The sequence below is a fragment of the Myotis lucifugus genome, unplaced genomic scaffold (assembly GCF_000147115.1).
Source record: "Myotis lucifugus unplaced genomic scaffold, Myoluc2.0 scaffold_155, whole genome shotgun sequence".
Taxonomy (NCBI): domain Eukaryota; kingdom Metazoa; phylum Chordata; class Mammalia; order Chiroptera; family Vespertilionidae; genus Myotis; species Myotis lucifugus.
Window position 1 is genome coordinate 2,705,421 of NW_005871203.1, and position 17,825 is coordinate 2,723,245.

Here is a 17,825-nt window from a genome sequence, read left to right on the forward strand (position 1 = left end):
GGCTTGTATGTGGGGGAGCCAGACTCACAGTGGGGAGCCAAGAGGGGCCCCTGAGCCCCCAAACCCACCCTCCTTATTTTAGCCCTGAGCCTGGAGTGGCCGCAGGCCTTTCTCCAGCTGTGATGTTTTCTACCGGCACCAAGGGCTTCGGAACCAAGAAGCCCCGGAGGGGAGGGGGCCTGGGTCCAGGTGGCGGGGCCGGGACCTTCTCTTCCTCAGCACAGCCTCCTAATTAGGTGGCTCACGCCACGTCCCACAAAGCAGCCCTGAATCACTCCCCCCAAATACGGTCAAGGAATCCCACCCCTGTCAAGGGACCGGAGCCCCCAATGCCAGCCCGGAGGAGGCCCAGCTGCTTTGGCCTCGGCCAGCCCCTTCCTCCCTGAGCCTGACCGGGCAGGAAGCCGTCACCCCTCACCCACACTGTCGGGCCGCCGGCCAGGGAGGCTGTCCCTGTGGCGGCAGTGACCTCACAGGTTTCGGTGTGAGGATTAACTGGCATCACTGGGCCGTGCGTACTGAGCTTCCACCGAGCGCCAGGCACTGCCGGCCCTGCTCGGAAAGGTCGCGGTGCCTCAGTCCTTCCCTTTTACATTGGCGGCCGAGGACCCAGAGTCAGGAAGCATGACCCAAAGCAGAAGGGTGATGGGATGGGTAGAAGACGGAGGGAAGGAGGCCGCTCTCTGAGGATGCTGGTGGCGGGTGTCATGAGGAAGGACGTGGTCTCAGGCTTGAAGGCAAAGAAAGAGCCAAGCTTAGAAGGATCTGGGGGAAGAGGTGTTGGCAGAGAAATAACGTGCAGAGGCCCCGAGGCGGGGAACAGCTTGCTGTGATCAAGAGGAAGAAGGAACACAGGTGCAACCTGGGTGGGGGAGGCAGGTGGGGCCTCGCAGACATCGGTGAGCAAGAAGTTGGGGTTTCTTCCGAGTGTCCTGGAAGCCCTGGAGCTTTAACCAGGGCTGGCCATAGCGCGGCCTCGAGGTGCATAACAGCCATCCAGCGATGGCCACCCCCGGTCTCATCCTCTTTCTGGAAGACACTGCATTTCTCTAGGATCATAGCCCCCTTGGTTGACTTTAATAACTGGTGAGAGCATTTTTCAGACTGTTTAATTTTATTAAAAGATTCAAATTTGATGATAAATGATGGCATGGTTGCCTCAAGCCTTAGACACAGACTCGCTCAGCTGTGGACACATTATCGCCACCCACCCTCCTCCCACCAGGGACCCCTCCACCCGATGCAGTCTGAGGCCACAATCATTCTTTCTTGTGCTTTAGTAAATATGCCAGGAACACTCGTCACTCTCTGAGACCCACAGACAATATGAACTTGGTGGTGTGTGGGGTTTTTTTTTAAGAAGAATGGGTAGATAAGTTAGAGCAATTTCAGCGGGCTGATTGAACCCCACACAATCTAACGGAAGGACAAGGGCTTCCTTCTGAAAGCATCATTAGCCTCACAGACAATTGTTGTTCGAGATCCGTGACAAGAGCCAGAGATAGGAATCGGGCGGAGGAAGGAGGGGGTGCTTCGTCGGCACCGAGTCCCGGAAACCCTTGCGCCCACCAGGATGCCAGTTAATTTCACAATGTACAGACGTGGCCCTGGGCACACAGGCAGGCCTGGAGAGGCACAGCCTGTCCCCACCGTGGCGACAGCCTCCCGAGCAGAGGAGGACACGGGCGCAGGAGCATCTATCTCCTCCGTGTCTCCTCGCAGCGCTCCCTGCCCGCTCCCTGGGGTGGTCCCAGAGACACATTCGGGATTGTTTTCTCCCTCCTTGTCCGCGAGGCACAGGGAATCTTGAAAACAGAGAACACCTGTGCAGGGCTAATTACAGAGCGCGTGGTAATGCCGATATCATTAGTATTAATTACTTTCCCAAGGCTGGGAACACCGCTTTCCTCCCAGGACCTGTTCCCGGCGCCAGCCCAGCGTGGTGGGGGCAAGGGCCACCGCATTCCGGGGCTCAGCTGGAACACGCGCGTGCGCCGGAGGCGGCATTTACCCCCACGCGTGGACCGCTGGCGGCCTGCCTGGCGGAGCACGGGCAGGTGCACACAGACGCCCCCAGTCGGGATTCGGGGAAGCTGAGTTTCCCCCAAGAGACAAGCCTTCTGCCGGAGAGCTGAGAACCGAGAGCCTGAGCGGCATGTGTAATCACGTCTGAGTGTGTATTGCTAAATTCGAATTAGTGATCTTTAAGGAACCTCCCTCCCCCCCATTGCACAGAATCCCAAGGGTACAGGAAATAAGGGGGCCTCTGAGGTCCAGTCCCTGGTGCAGGTCCCCGAACTGCCCACGGAAGGTGGGAGCCAGTGTTCAAAACTCAAAGCAATGGACATGGCCGCGAGGCCCGGGCTCGTGGTCACAGTTGCTAACCGACCGCAGTATGCACTCCGCAGGGGCTGAGCCACCAAGACACAGGCTGAGCTGACAGTGGCAGGGCCACCACCTGTCTGTGACGGAGAACAGGGAAGGAGTGGCCTTCCTCACAGACAGGTGTGGGGTCTGCGCCAGGCTGGAGTCCCCGGGGTCAGCCGGTCCCAATCTCATAGCCACTGGAGGAAGGCCAGCCCAAGAATTAGGAGCAGAAAGGGGAGAGGGGCCACTGGAGGACAGCACCTCCCACTGTTGAGGAGCTTCTGCAGCAGAGGCCCGTGCTGGGGGGGCTGGGAGAAGTCCTGGGCCGCCCCGTTACAGAGCACCAGGGGCGCTTGGTAAGACGTGGGGCGCTTCTCGGGGGTGTCCGGACTCGAGCCATCAGTGGGCCTTTGTCCGATGAAGAGCAGGCTTTGCCCGAGGGGGTCTTGCTCCACCTTGAAAAGCTCATATTCCACGTGGGGGAGCCTGATGCCCAGGGGCAGGCACCCATTGGTGGCTGTGACATCCCGTTCCCTTCCCAGGGACCAGGCCCCGGGGCCCCCGCAGCTGCTCGGCTCTGAGACGTTGAGCACGGCCGTGGTGACCTGGTCCATGGGGGTCACACGAGCCTCTGTGACCTGGAACACCAGCTCGGTGCCACCGAGGACCTTGGTGGATGGCGTGCCCCTGGTGTAGCGGCCGGCTGCGTAGACAGTGAAGGTGGGCTGCTGGCAGGCGGGGTCCGAGAAGTGATGGTAGTACCCTTCCCAGGAGCGGTTGTGCCCATGGAAGGTGAAGAGCCTGGTGAGGAAGAGCACGGCGGGGCGCACCTCGCACCCGGCGCTGACCCACTGGCCGCCCAGGTGCAGGGGCAGGGCCACGGGGGCAGGCAGCACGGGAGGATGGTGCTCGTCGGAGCGGGCGATGAGGCTGCAGGCGGGGCAGGGGTGAGCGTGGTGCTGAAAGAGACACACAAAGGGCAGTGACTGTCTCAGCTGGAGAAGTCGGGGTGCACTCTGGGATGGGGTGCCATGGGGCCTACCCAGTGGTCACCCATCACTCTCCACTCCCAGCCTCCAGCTCAATGGCTACTTAGCTCTTCTTAGACCCTCTGGGCCTTTGCACCTGCTGTTCCTTCTACCTGGGATCCCCCAGAGCAGGGGTCCTCAAACTATGGCCCGCGGGCCACATGCGGCCCACCGAAAACATTTATCCGGCCCGCCGGGTGTTTTTGCCGCCGCTGTGTGCATAGGAATTTGTTCATAGTTTTTTTTTAAACTGTAGTCCGGCCCTCCAACGGTCTGAGCGATAGTGAACTGACCCCCTGTTTAAAAAGTTTGAGGACCCCTGCCCCAGAGCATAGTTTGATCGGCTCCTCGTCCTCTAGGACTCAGATCAAAGAGCGGCCTTAGGGAGACCTTTCCTGACCACCATGCCCGGGCATCCTCGGGGCCTTTCTAGTGCTCAGAGACCTGTCATTCCCCCCCTCCCCTTCTTTCCACCCTCCCCTTCATTAGATCGTAAGCTCCAGAAAGCCGGGACTGTCTCTGCGCTGCTCTGTCCCCAGGGCCTGGCACAGTGCCTGGTCACAGCAGGAACGAAGTTGCTGAGTGATGAAGGAATGGATGGATGATTGAGTGGATGAGAAATGGAATGGAGGTGCCCTCTGTCCTGGGATTTGACAGAAGTTGTTCTTTCCCACCCCCAGCCTGCTTGGTCCTAAAATTCGGCCGTTAAGGTTTATTGTGGTTTCCTTTCCAAGGAGACGCTCTCTACCCTTTCATGCTTCTGGGTGCCCCTGAGGGCCAGGAACTGTGCTAAGCATGTCTCATGCAACGGTTACATGTTAGAGTAGCAGAAGCTGAAACCCAGTGGACCAGGCGGCCAGCCAAGGGTGTGGCAGATGCGTTGAACCCTGTCTGTCGGACCCCACCCCCTTTCTATGCAGAAAGCCTCATGCCCCTCCCAGGAGCCTGGTCTCCATTACCGGGTGCAGAAGAGAGACTGTATCTCCAGAAATTTCACCTTGGAAGGTGAGCATCCTTCCTTCCACATCCCTGGAAAGTGGACACGGCACCAAGGATGGGAATACTCCCCCTGCCGCAGAGCCCATCGCATGGAGCCCGTGCTGAGGAGATGGCTGGGACATTGCAAAGACGCAGAACACAGCGACGGCCACTGGGGTGTCATTTACAGGAGGGACAACCGGCCACCCCCGTGGATCCGGTTCTCTGCGGCCTGGGCTATGCGTTTCCTCTCTCGTTGGCCTTATTTACAGTTTCCCTGCCTCACGGAGCCTCGGGAGCGGGGTTTACAGGGAACACGCCAACGACAGCCAGATGCTGAACCGAACTGCGAGGGAGTAGTCAGCCTCTGCTGCCCAGAGCTTAGTCCCGCGCAGCGTTCTGAAAGGTGAACCTCCTTGCACAGCCGCGCGTCGGCAGGGCTGGCGTGGGACTAGCACACCTGCGTTTGCAAAGTGGGCCAGGGCCAGGGCTTCCGGGGACCCAGCTGGGAAATCAGCTGCTTTTTTTTTCTTCTTCTTCTTCTTCTTGCAAAAACAAGAGATTTTCACAGATTGCTCCTGGGTGACTTTCATGCCAAACAAGTGGTGTCTGGGAGGGCTGGTTTAGAAAGAAAATATTGGATGATGGGAAGTATTTTTCTTCTTTTTGGATGACCACATTAAAAGCTTATTATTTATTTCTACGGTGAATCTAAACTTGCCTTGATTTCCATAATGTAGAGAAGTAATTGGTTTTGATTTGGGGGGTTTTGACCCAGAGTACTTGAAGGTGCTTTGAAATACTAGCAAATGATGGCAAAAATGTTTGTGATGGGTAGTTAGTGGAGGGAGGGCATTGCATGCAGCGGGTGAGAGCCCGCTCCAACGTTGGCCTTTCCCCCGCATCCCGGCTGTTGTCATGCTGGTATGTGTCCCCACAACATAAGGCATCACAGCAACATAATCCCAGGGCCGCCCTCTCTCCAGAACGGAGCTGCCTTTTGCAGACAGGACATTGGGGGTGCTGGCTGCTAATTGGGGGCAAGCGTTTTTCTGCGGAGCAGGAACCGGTGGAGAACCTGGCGCACTTCTCAGAGAAGGGGGAGAAAAGGCACGCCCTTCTCTGATGCTCTGGAAGGGGGTGAAGGAAGGGGCCGCCTGTCAGTCTCCCGGGCGTCGTTTGGCCGAGGCCCGGTTGCCTGTGTTCACAAACAAGCCTCCAGCCAGCAGAACGCGCGGACGCAGGAGCCAGGCTCCTCCTGCTTCAAGCCTGTTACATAAAGTTATTTCTCAAACAGCACATACCGCTTCTAATTAACCCCCAGAGGAGACACCAGGCTTGGATGCTTTTGGTTGAGTGCTGGCTGATTGATTAGGATTCTATATCCAGGCAATGAATTTGGGGATCAAATTGGTTTGAAATTAACTTCTAAAAATGTTCATGTTTACCATCTGGTTGGGTCTTGGGCAAGGCTTGGGCCCCAGAGAGCACAAGATCACGACTGATTCGTTACTTGGGGATATATATGCCGCATCTCCTTCTTTGAAATTATCTTCCTTTTTTTCCGGAGAGGGGCCATTTAATTTAATGTCCCTGCATCTGGCACCACTCATCCCTGCAAACGTCCCGGTGCTCTGCCTCTCAGTCACATTGCAGGTGGCACCGGCCTCACGGACTGGTCAGGCGGCAGAGGGCCGGAGGCTGTCCGGAGCCCGGCCTGGGAAGACACGAAAGTGTCATTCTTGGCACCAGGGGTCCGTCTTCTGCGTGCAGGGTTTCCCTAATGAGGTGGTGGGCTCCAGACATGACCCTGCCAGCACCTTCTCCTAGGTAGGAGTAATGCCAGACCGTCTAACAGTGGTTCTCAACCTTCCTAATGCCGCGACCCTTTAATACAGTTCCTCATGTTGTGGTGACCCCCAACCATAAAATTATTTTCGTTGCTACTTCATAACTGTAATTTTGCTACTGTTATGAATCATAATGTAAATATCTGATATGCAGGATGTATTTTCAGGGGTCACGACCGCCAGGTTGAGAACCGCTGGAACATCGGCTGCCAAAAAGGGAATACTTTTGAGGTTATGAAAGAACTGGGGCTGATTTTCTGATTATGAGAATGGTGCTTTTTTCTCTGCTCCCCAAATCCTGCCTTGGGAGAAGAGGGGTGGGCTCATTCCCAGGCCCTCACCTTGGGGTGCTCCCAGGGGTGAGAAGTTGCCCCACCTGTTTTCATTCCTTGAGTGTATAGTACGCAGTAGGCACTTAATACTTGCTGAATGATGTGACGGTTGCCTAAGGGCTCAAAGAGCACTTGACAGGGACAACTGACCTCATCCGTCCCTTCCTCCCTCCCTCCCTCCATCTACTTTTGAAGGACGTTCCTTGGGTGCCAAGTTCAGACATTCTCAACTTGGAGCCCTAACCTTGACTTCCTTTTTACTAACCTCTAACTCAGTGGTTTTCAACCAGTGTGCCGCGGCACCCTGGTGTGTCGACAGAATTTTTAAAACATGCAATACCTGACTATTTAGTCGTGGGTACTGACCTCTTTTTCCTTAGATTGTCAACAGCCAACACAACAATAGCTGTTAGGTGTGAATAAATCAAAATGATACCTATTTTTTTCTCAGATGAGTGAAAAATATCTTTTTTGGTGTGCTGCTGAATTTTAGCAATTAGTTTATGTGCTATGAGATGAGAAGATTGAAAATCACTGCTTTAATTGATAAAAGTTAACGTTTCTTCTCACTGTGAATGTGGACAACAAACTCCTACAGCTTCCAGAACCTCTGACACTGTTGCCGGTCTCATTTTAACATTAGTACGGATCCTGGAAACTATTTACGTTCATCACTACTTTGAAATTAAGGGAGAGTAAAGACTTCACGTGGCCCACAGACCAGGATGGGGAAGCATGAGGCCCTGGCAGGAGCAGGTCAGGTAGGGCTTGCTGGGCCACGGCTCTGAGCTTGCCCTCCCAGGGCCGACACTCACCAGGGCGCTCTGCAGCGGGCGCTGGTAGCCGGTGGGCCGGTAGTGCCACCTCTCTGCCCAGTTGGTGTGGATGTCCCCCAGGTACAGCTCCTCCACCAGCTGGGGCCCAGCCCGGGGCTGCGGCTGCAGGCGGCGCTGCACTCGGACCAGGCTGAGCTCGTGCATGGTGAAGCCCAGGGTGGCCGTGCAGTCCCGCTCGGCCCGGGCGCTCAGCAGCTCATACAGCGTCCCGGACACCCAGGCCTGGGCAGGGGGCAGCTGCTGGGCACAGTCACGGCTGGCCTGGGTCCGGTTGAGGCGCCTGGTGATGTCCAGCAGCGCGTGGCGGCTGTGGAAGACGATTCCCACCTTGTGCAAGTGGTAGTCGGCCTCGGTGGCACCACGGGTGACCCAGGAGGCCCGGCGTAGGCGGACCTTGCCCTTGATGACCAGGGAGTGGGCAGGCTCCTGGCAGAGGGGGTCCTTGTAGTAGAACTGGTGGGCTCGGAAGAGGCGGCTGGGGAAGAAGGTGTAGGAACGGGTGAGGAACTCGGGCCCAGGTCGCACCTCGCAGCTGTCGGGTGGGAGAGATGGGGTGGGCAGAGCAGTGAGAACCTGCACGTGAGCCCCTTTCTGGGTGGGTCCCACCCCCCCCACCCTAAACCCCCATTGCAGACCTCAGCTCAGGGCTGTTGGGCCTCTACAGCCTCAATTTCTCTGAGTGATCTTAGTAAGTCCCACTAGGGGGGCTGGGGCCCTCCACTCAATGCCTGTGGCTTTGGCCGAAGCCCGCTCGTCCCCTTCCATTCAATCCTATCACCTTCAGGTGACACCCTCCCTCGGGGCCCCCGTGGGTCCCGGGGCCCCAGGGAAGTGCACAGGCCTTGCCGCCGGGAGACCTGGTTTCACCCACTCTGTGCCTCACCGGGAATGTGAGCCAGGATGACGGCCCAGCTCCTGTGTCTGTGATGGGGAGGTCTCCATCACAGTCATGGCCTCTGGACATGTCCGCACAACGGTCACACCTGAGAGGTACTCCCCCTCAGGACCTCTGTGCTGGAGCTCCGGAGGCAGTGCCCTGCCTGTTCTCTCTGCGTTGGATTCCTGGCACCTGGCCCAGAGCCCGGGACCTAGGATCCTCCTTGGGTCCTGGCTGCCGGACCATGATGAGCGTGGATGTAGACGCTCAGATCCTGTCACACGCCGAGGTGGCCTCAGCCCGCTCCTCGCCCGTGCCTCAGACAAGGCCCGGCAGGGGACGGTTTGCCTAAGGGGTTGCATCAGGTCACACTGGACATCTCGGTCTCTGCACTAAGGCTGTCTGGGAAGTACAGAGGGGAGCTTTCGAGGAAGAAGGTTCTAGAAGTTTCTAGAAGCACTGTTCCAGAATGCAATTGGCCCCGGGGCAGGAGCAGCCAGCAGGCAGTCCCTACCCTTCCTGAGCCCCAGTTCTGTCTCAGAGTGACCCCGGCCAGTGGTGCCTGGGTCCCCCCGGACTGTGGAGTTGGGTGAGAGCCTGGGAATGCATCCAAAGGGGCTTTGCTGAGCTCCAGGCCCTCCCTCCACCCAGAGCGATAGCAGATGTTTGGCATCTCGCTTCTCTCTGACCTCAGAAGGTGCGTGGAGGACACGGAGAGTCCATCTAGTCCCTGATCCTAGAATGGGGCTGGCTGGAAGGGGCTGGCGGGAGAGGAAGTGATGTGCTAGGTGTGGAGGAGGCCACTGCCTCCCTTCTCCCCATCCCCACATTAAGAGGGAGGACCCCACAAATGAGGACAGAGCACGAAGCCCATTGCCCCAGAGAGCAACAGTGCCTGAACTGGCAGGCCAGCCTGCAAGGTTAGAGAGAGAATGAGACAGGCAAGCAAGACACCTGAGCCCTCTCTAACCCACCACTTCCTGCCTCAGGACCTTTGCACCAGCTGTTCCCTCTGCCTGCCTCTTCCCCTGGCTCTCTGGATGGCTGACTCCTCTTCTTTCAGCCTTCAATGGAATGTCACCACCTCCGAGAAGCCTTCCCTGACCACTCTCACAAAAACCCTCCCAGGTCACTCACTATTACATCCTTGTTTTATGTCCTTCATTGCAGAGCTTAGCACCACCTCGAGATTGTGTTACTTATTTCTGTATTCATGTGCTTAGAGCGTGTCCCCCTCTGTACTAGTTCATACTAGGCACTCAATAAGTATTTGTATAGTTGGTGTTTTGATTTTGTCCAGTTGCTGCTTGTGGCTGTGGCATGATGCCCAACACGGTGCCTGCCTTCCAGGCTCACGCTGTGGTGGTGGTGGTGGTGGTGGTGGTGGGTAAAGCTTTATGCCACAGGTAGAAGGCCTCTTAGACAATAGGACAGTTGTGCCTATTTTACAGATGTGGACACTGAGGCTCAGAGAGGAGAGTCTCCCAGCACAGGGGCCTAAGGTCAAGGTGACCTAGGGTCTTACCCAGTGGAGATCCAGGGACCCTCGAGGCGTGGAGGCAGCAGTGCAGTGACGGGCGCTCTGCTGGTCAGGGGCTGCTGGCAGCGAGGTTCCCAGCGCAGGAGGCCACCCCCTGCTTTCCCAGCTGCCTCTGCAATATGGGCTGCAAAGCAGACAGACCCAGGGTTAGGGTTCCAGCTCTGCCCAGGTGCCCCACCTGCCCCAGCTGCCCTCCCACCCCAACCTCCACCTCTGCCCCTCCTGGGGCATCCAGCCCCCCCGTAGGCCACCCCAGCCCCCGAGACAATGATGGGGTGCCTAGAATCAGCCTCCGGACTCGTCTCCTGGTTGTGACCACCGTGGAATCCAAGCCTCCTGCAGGGAGACTGTCCAGATTCCCAAAGTCACTGTGCTGAGCCCGACTTCCGCAGCCCAGACCCTGCTCAGACTCGCCTGCCGTGGCTGGGCACGGCTGGGGACACGAGGGCCCTCACTCCCGGACGATGGCACTGTCCACCGGGGCATGGGACTGCCACCCCTTCACCAAGGAGCCCAGGTTCCGCTTGACCTCTGCCATGTGGAGCAGAACTGTGCCTGCCCCTCGAGGCCCCTCACGCATGGACCTGCCTCGACCAGGCCTTGTGCTGTCTGTCTCCATCTCTGTGGGCCCCCGGCCAGCATCCAGCACGTGGGGCTGGGGTGGAACCTGAGGCCTCTGGGGGGAGGGTGGGTGTGAACAGCGGGGCGGAGGCCCCAGGCCCTCCTGAGTGACCCCCAGATGTGCTCATCCTGTGGAGACCAGCCAGGCCCGGCCGTGGGACTGCTCATTCTCTTCCAGGAGCTGCTTGGAGGCGAGAGCTCGGGGCCTTCAGCTGCTGAAGAGCAGCGATCCCGCCAGAAACCATCATCTCTCCTCCGAGGCCTGGCCTTGACACGGCCCAGATGGCGGGATGCTGTGGGAAGCCTGGCAGCGAGCGGTGTCCAAATATTACAGCAGCGGCGATGCTCCGGGTGGCTGCCCTTGACCGCTGGCCCTGCTCCTGCAAAGGGCTTTCCAAGGTCCTCTTCCCACCGAGCCTGTGGCCGAAGTGGGTCAGGGGCTCCGGGGCCTGGCGGAGATGTCGGCCAGCCGGGGAGGCAGGCCCTGGCAGGAGGCTGGGGCCGAGTGAAGCAACAAATGAAGGATGTATTCTGTCCCCTTCCCCATCTCACGTTCACAGCTTCTCAGTCAGGGTCAGGAAAGGCAGCAGGGCCAGGGGTGGGGGCTGTGGAAACCTGGGGACCACACTACCCCTTCGCAGGGCACCTGGTGTCCCCACATGGACATGGGGGCCCGTGGTGGCCAGTGGCCTCTCAGGAAAATGAGGCGAGTGGAACCCTCACCTCCCTGGAGGTTGGGAGTCTCATCCAGAGACGCTCAGGGTCCTCAGCGGTCGGCTGAGAAAGCTGGAGCAGCAAGAATGGTGGTGACGATGCCAATAACCTGAGTATTAACTGAGTATCGGCTCCGTCCGATTTCATACGTTATCTGCCCTTTGCAACAACTGAGGAAAGGAAACGGGCGTCAGCCTTAGCTTCCTTCTCAGCAACACGGCTTAGCTTGCATGGGGGGCATAGGCTGCCCAGCTGTGGCAGAGCCAGGGTTCCATTCAGGTGGTCAGACTACGGCCTGACATCCTAACTGTTGCTCGTCTTGCATGGCAGGCAAGGGGGAGTGGCTGTTTTCAAGACTTGGTGGGATGCAGGGTGCTCCACAGGCAGTTGCTGAATGAATGAATGAGTGAATGAAGGAAGGAAGGAATGAGTGAGCAAATGACGAGTGGAGGAAGGAATGAGAATGCTGGTGCAGCCCTAGGCCCCTGCTACCTTCCTGGTTTATCCTACAGCTGCTTTATTGGTTTTAATCGGCCAAGTAGAAGTGAAAACCAACAGCCAGCTCTCAGGGCCCCTGTGCTGAGTGACTACGTACCAAGGGGCGTCTTGCATGAGAGGAGCCTGTGGTGGTTCCGCATTAACTCCGGCAGAGAAATTTGCGGGGATGGAGCCAGGACATTGTGGTGGGTGGGCATCACAGACGGGCCAGACTTTGGCATAACCGTGTGGCGAGTCCTGAGCCGGACGCACGCGCCTCAGCGCCAACAGCTCGCACCTTCCACCTGGGGAACTGGGCCCCGCGTTCAGTTCTGCAGGTGGTGTGAGCACCACTGTGCCAGCGAGGCCCTCCCCGGGTTGACCTGGGGAATGGATGTGAGCAAAGGGCAGCAAAGGGCCCGAAGGGTCCGAGCGTTTGCCGCTGGGAAACTCGAGCTCGCGTCTCAGCAGAATGGCCAGTGGCTCTGAGGATGGCACTGGCATTGTCCCCACGGCTCCGCTTCTGGAGGAAATGTTTTCTGCTCCGGAGGAAGCGCCGCCCCCCAGCACCTCTCTGGAGGCACGGCCCTGACTCCTCGGGGAGCCTGCTGCCCAAGTGGTTTACTTCGTCTTGTTTTTCTGTGAGAAATTAGGATTCAATTAAGTCGGGAGATGATGTGACACGATGAAATCTCCCTGCATTCAGAACATGCACACACAAAATAGAAAACACAGCCAGAGGGGGAGGGGGTGGGAGGCAGGAGGGCACAGGGGGATCCACGCTGATGGAAGGAGACTTGACTTGGGTGGTGAACACACTGTGGTGTGCAGAGGGTTGTCATAGAACTGTACACCTGAAACCTGTACAGGTTTATTAACCAATGTCACCCCAATAAATTCAATTACACACACACACACGCACACACACACACACACACACACACACGCACGCACACACACACGGAGAGCTCTGTGGAAACACCCGAGCGAACATGACATCTCCCCTCAACCGTGAACCGTCCACGTCAAGGTTGCAAACATTAAATTAGCTGACTCGAAATGAATACATGAAATTTTCTCAGCTGCAGCTTTTGAGGGAGTCTTTTGATTTTCTTGTCTTCACTCTCTCTTCTTCTTGTCTCTCCCCTAGAAAAGTCTTAACTAAAGAAGCGGCAGCTGCAAGCAGATGGTGCTGGGGGCAGGCTGTACAACTTTTCGCAGGGACCTGATAGACTGAATTAAACGCATGGGCCAAATTGATTTTTATCAACCATGGATTTTTAATTAACAGTGGTGTCCACTTACTGCCATCCATTATTTACTGTTTACCCACTAATTAAAAATTACGCTGCTTTTGCACTCATAAGAGCAGGGACATTTGAAATTAGATAGCATCGTTCAAATCACCTGCAGAATTAAATCCAGAGCGCCCAAGTGCCCAGACCAGGCTGCTGGGGTTTAAATGCCATCCGCTCTAGCATGGTGCGTTATTGTGAGTCAGGAGCCAGGAACAGGCTTCCCCGCATGGAACCTGCCTGGGGCTGTGAAGGGGATGGACTTGCTAAACCTCTGCTGAGGCCCTAGGCCTAGATTGTCTCAGATCAGCTGCCATGTCTGCATCATGGTGGGGAGTCTCCCAGCTTCCAGGGCAGGTGGCCTGTCAATGCAGGGATGCCTGTTGCCAAGTGCCTGACGTTGCTAGGGACCAACAGCTGTAATTTGCACAACCACCACTGATGGAGATTCTGTCAGTGCCCCCGTTTTGCAGATGAGGAGACTGAGGTTCAGTGGGTTGGAGGGCCTTGGCTGGTGTCCCTCTATCCCAATTCAAAAATAAATCTTGGCCTGGCCGGTGTTGCTCAGTGGTTGAGCATCGACTAATGTACCAAGAGGTCCCCAGTTCAATTCCTGGTCAGGGCACATGCCCGGGATGCGGCCCGATCCCCAGTGAGGGCCATGCATGAGGCAGCTGATTGTTTCTATCTCTCTCCCTCCCCCTTCCTCTCCTCTAAAATCAATAAAAGATAAAACATATTTAAAAATAACTCTTGGCCAAAACCGGTTTGGCTCAGTGGATAGAGCGTCGGCCTGCGGACTGAAAGGTCCCAGGTTCGATTCCGGTCAAGGGCATGTACCTGGGTTGCGGGCACATCCCCAGTAGGAGATGTGCGGGAGGCAGCTGGTCGATGTTTCTCTCTCATCGATGTTTCTAACTCTCTATCTCTCTCCCTTCCTCTCTGTAAAAAAATCAACAAAATATATTTAAAAAAAAATAACTCTTGGTAAAATATGCCTAACATAAAATTTACCCTTTTAACCACTTTAGCATGTACAAGGGAAACCCAGCGACATTTAGGATGTTCACCATCACCCCCGTCTCATCCCATCTCAGAACGTTTCATCACCCCAGAAAGAAGCCCCAAACTCACTAGGAGTCACTCTGTGTCCCTCTCCTCTCAAACCCTGGCAGCCACAGATCTGCTTCTCTGGGGACTTGCCCATTCTGCACTTCGCGAGAAGTGGGAGAGAAAACGCGCCCTTTTCTTATCTGATCTTCAATAACACCCCTGTCAGGAGGGTGTGGTCCTTCTCATTTCACAAAGGCAAGTGGAGGCCTAGAGAGGTTTCTCAAGCCCACAATCCGTGTGGGTTTTTTTCAAAGTAAATGAAAAGTGTAGGTCTGACTTCACCGGAGGAGGGTGGGGAGGTGGCCAGGGGTGTGAAGCCGAGCAGACGGAGAAATAGCAGATCTTCACACACCTTTTTTTTGGGGGGGGGGGGGGGCAAAAAGCAAAAGCAGAGCACTCTTTTTCTCCCTTAATTGGCGAGTCTGAGGTTCCGGGAGGCGTGCCAGGTGATTTCGGTGCGGGAGAGCGCCTTTATTCCCGGTGCCGCATTGATTTTAGAGGGTGTGAAAAGGCAGCCAGCGCCCGTGGCCAGCTGTGCTCTCACCAGGCTCAGAGGACCGGCTGAGCTTTGGAAGGGGGTTGGTCTGAACTTGATTTTGAAATGTTAAGTCACACTTGCAGTGAATATTATTTAGTAAGTAGAGGTGAGTGCTGAATGGCCTGAGGGGGCCTAGAATGCAGAGGGGCAGGTGGGAGGTTCCGGCACCAAGTTACGGCACCTCTCGGCTGCCCGGCCTGGGTTCTCCGTAACAGAGCCCCCAAACTGGGTGACTGAGCACAAAGGTCCGAGGTGTGGCCGGCCAGGCTCCCTCCCCAGGCTGACTGGGAGGCTCCTTGCTGCCTCTGTGGCTTCTGGTGGCCCCAGGTGTCCTTTGGCTTGTGGCCACTCCAGTCTCTGCCCCCATGGCCACATGGCTGTCTTTCCTCTCTGTCTCCACATCGCCTTCTCTTTTCCCTTATGAAGACCGCAGTCCCCACGTCGGCATGACCTCATCCGAGTGCGATGACACTGCAAAACCCCATTTCCCAGCTGGGCTGCACTCAGAGGTGCCAGGTGTAGGATTTGAACGTGTCTTTTGGGGACACACTTCAGTGCAGGGCCATCCAAAGCCCAGGTCCCCCGGCCACCCCTGTGCATTCGTCCCTTCACCCGCACGGTGGTCTGTAAGGCGTCATCTCCGGGGCACACGGTGGCAGCTTGTCCCGATGCGGGAGATGTTCGTTTTGATCACTTGCTCAAGGAGATGTCTGTTAGTTCTCTCCACTGTTCAATTACCACTTTTCTCTTTATAAGTAAGAATTATCTTATGGGGATATATTTAGAAATAATGTAGGTATCTTTTTTTTTTAATTTTACTCCCCACCCCTAATTTTAGTATCTATCGATGTCCATTGGTGATTCTTGCTTCCAAAAATTATTGTTATGGTGTTTTCCAAATGTCCATTCTCCAGTCCTGTCATTCTTCCTGAATTTATTAGTTGAAACTGTGCCATAAGGAAGCACTGTCCCATGTCCCCATTCATCTCTTTAGTCAATTATTTGTACTAGTCTGAACTCACAGATTATTACTTCACTTTACAGGTTACAATCTGTTGCCATCATTATTATTTTTGTGGCTCAAATTGTCCCCAATGTGGACATTGGGAGTTTCTTCAACTCAGCTCCCGTTCCTTGCACATGCGCTTATCATTTTCGTTAGCACTTCCTCAATTACTGGTGCCAGAGGGTCTTCCAGGCTCATTCTGTACTTTCTCTGCCCCAGCCCTGGAACCAGCCATATCTTCAAAAGTCCTGGTTCCTTTCATTGGAGAATGGTGTTTAGAAACCAAGATCTGGGTGCTAGGTGTGCTCACTGCTATTGAGGCGTCACTCTGGGCTCTTCAGCTTTCTCCCTCCCACCCTCCCTTGCTTCATTCCTCCCTTCCTCCTTCTCTCCTTCCTTTCTCTTACTAGTTTGCTGACTCCACGAGAACAGGTCCCCTCTCTCTTGCTCACTGCTGGTTCCCCAGCACCGGGCACACCCCTGATGTGTGCTCAGTAAATATTTGTTGTGTTAGAATGTGGCTGACACTTAGAACAGTACTTTCACATAGTGCGACATGCTGGCTATAATTCTAGTTATAGTTCCTACTTGTAATTGGATGAGTGGATGAATGACTCGTGCTTTACCAGGCCAGTGCACATGACTCCATGTGGACAGTCCGCACTCCCTGGGAGTTCCCCTCCTGAGCATCGGCTGGCGGTGTCCATTGTGAGTGTGGCTTGAAATGGAAGGGGAGAGAGAAGGCTCGCAGCTGTTGGGGTCACTAAGAATCTGGCTGAGGTGGAAGGTGGTCCGCAAGGCAGCTCCTAGCGGGCTGGGGCTCAGGCGGACCCAGGCAGGTTGAGAGGAAGGAGAAGTTGATGGAGGGAGATGAAGGTGTGAGCCTCAGATCCTGCTGAGAGACAGCTTCGAGTATGAGGTGGATCCAGAACTGGTGCTTTGCTTTAAGGCCTCTGTTGACCCTGGTAACCTGCTCCAGCCAAACCGAGACCCTGGTGTGGTTTTACACCCGCAGGGAAGGCTCCTACGTCCACAGCACACAGCTCAGGAGAAACCAGCTCTGTGAGGCACAAACGTAAGCCTCCTGCGTGACGTTACATTTCCTAGTAGCCACATTTTTTTTTTAAAAGCTAAAACTTAGTGGGTGAAATGAATTTTAATGATATTGTTTCCAGCCCCAAATATTATAGTTCAACATGTATAAATATGAAAACTATTAATGAAATACTTTATATGTCTTTTTCATACAAGTCTTTGAAATGTATTTCCACTCGCAGCCCAACTCAATGTAGACCGGCTGCATCTCAGGGTCTGGGGGGCCGCGTGTGGCTGGGGGCCGCTGCGGGAGGTGCCTGCGTCGCGGGGTGCTGTCGGGAGGTCTCCACCCCGGCTTCTGAGGGCCACGGGCAGTGTTTTCAGGAGAGAAGGTGGGATGTAGCGGGTGAGGCTCTGGTCTCTCACCCCCAGTGTTAGCCCAAGCAGCCCCTACCCTTTGCTCTGGTTTGTATATCAGGATCCTAATTAAGATCTACTTTGAAAAAAAAGGAAGTGTTCTATTGGTTAAAAAAACAGCAACATCTGAAACCCTCTGGTTTATTTCAGAATCCTCAGCTTGAGGTAATTCCCCTAGAATGTTTGGACATGGGACCTTGTGCACATTTTAAGTAAAAATCCCCCCGAAAGTGTAGCCCGTGGTGACAGGAAGCGGCTGCGCTCACGCACGGCGACGTGGGCGCGGTGGCCCGTGGCGCCCGCCCGTGAGCCTCCGAGGCCGGCGGAGCTGGCAGCTGTCACCACGCCGCTCCGGCGGAAGATGAGCTCTCCGGGGAAGTCGCTGCACCAGAGGCACGCAGACTGTCCATTCCAGCTCCCCCGAGAGGCCACAGATGGGCACGCGTGACAGTGCCAGCAAATCACAGGCCCCCCAAGACCAGCTCTGCATTCTAAGGAGCCTGAGCTTCCCCTCCGGGGTGACTGCGGCTCTGCACACGCCCACGCGGCCCGCCAGCCACAGCGGCATCTCCTCGTCCATGTCATCGGAGGGTCTTTGTGTTCCAGGCCAAGGGTGGGGAATGGGCTTTGCATCGTGTGCTCTAGAGAAGCTACATTCCACGGCAGCGAGCCGGGCCCCTCCAACGTGCTCTTTTCCCGTGAGCTCGGGAGTCGAAAGTTGCCCCGAGGAATCCGGGGGCCTGGCTGCCTGGAAAAGCAGGGTGCGAGGCAGGGGCAGCAGAGAGCGGGTTGGAAGGCTAG

At 55.9% G+C, this 17,825-nt stretch overlaps 1 protein-coding gene across 1 annotated transcript; it reads right to left on the reverse strand.

Annotated features, from left to right (window-relative positions):
* Positions 1-1,189: 1,189 nt before the first annotated feature.
* APCDD1L (APC down-regulated 1 like) lies at positions 1,190-17,604 on the reverse strand. The gene is made up of 5 exons (XM_023759445.1): positions 17,525-17,604; positions 17,291-17,406; positions 9,794-9,932; positions 7,371-7,923; positions 1,190-3,326 (listed from the first exon to the last, which is right to left on the reverse strand). The coding sequence occupies exons 1-5, from the start codon at positions 17,602-17,604 to the stop codon at positions 2,556-2,558; spliced, it is 1,659 nt and encodes a 552-aa protein (XP_023615213.1). The 3' UTR covers positions 1,190-2,555.
* Positions 17,605-17,825: the final 221 nt, after the last annotated feature.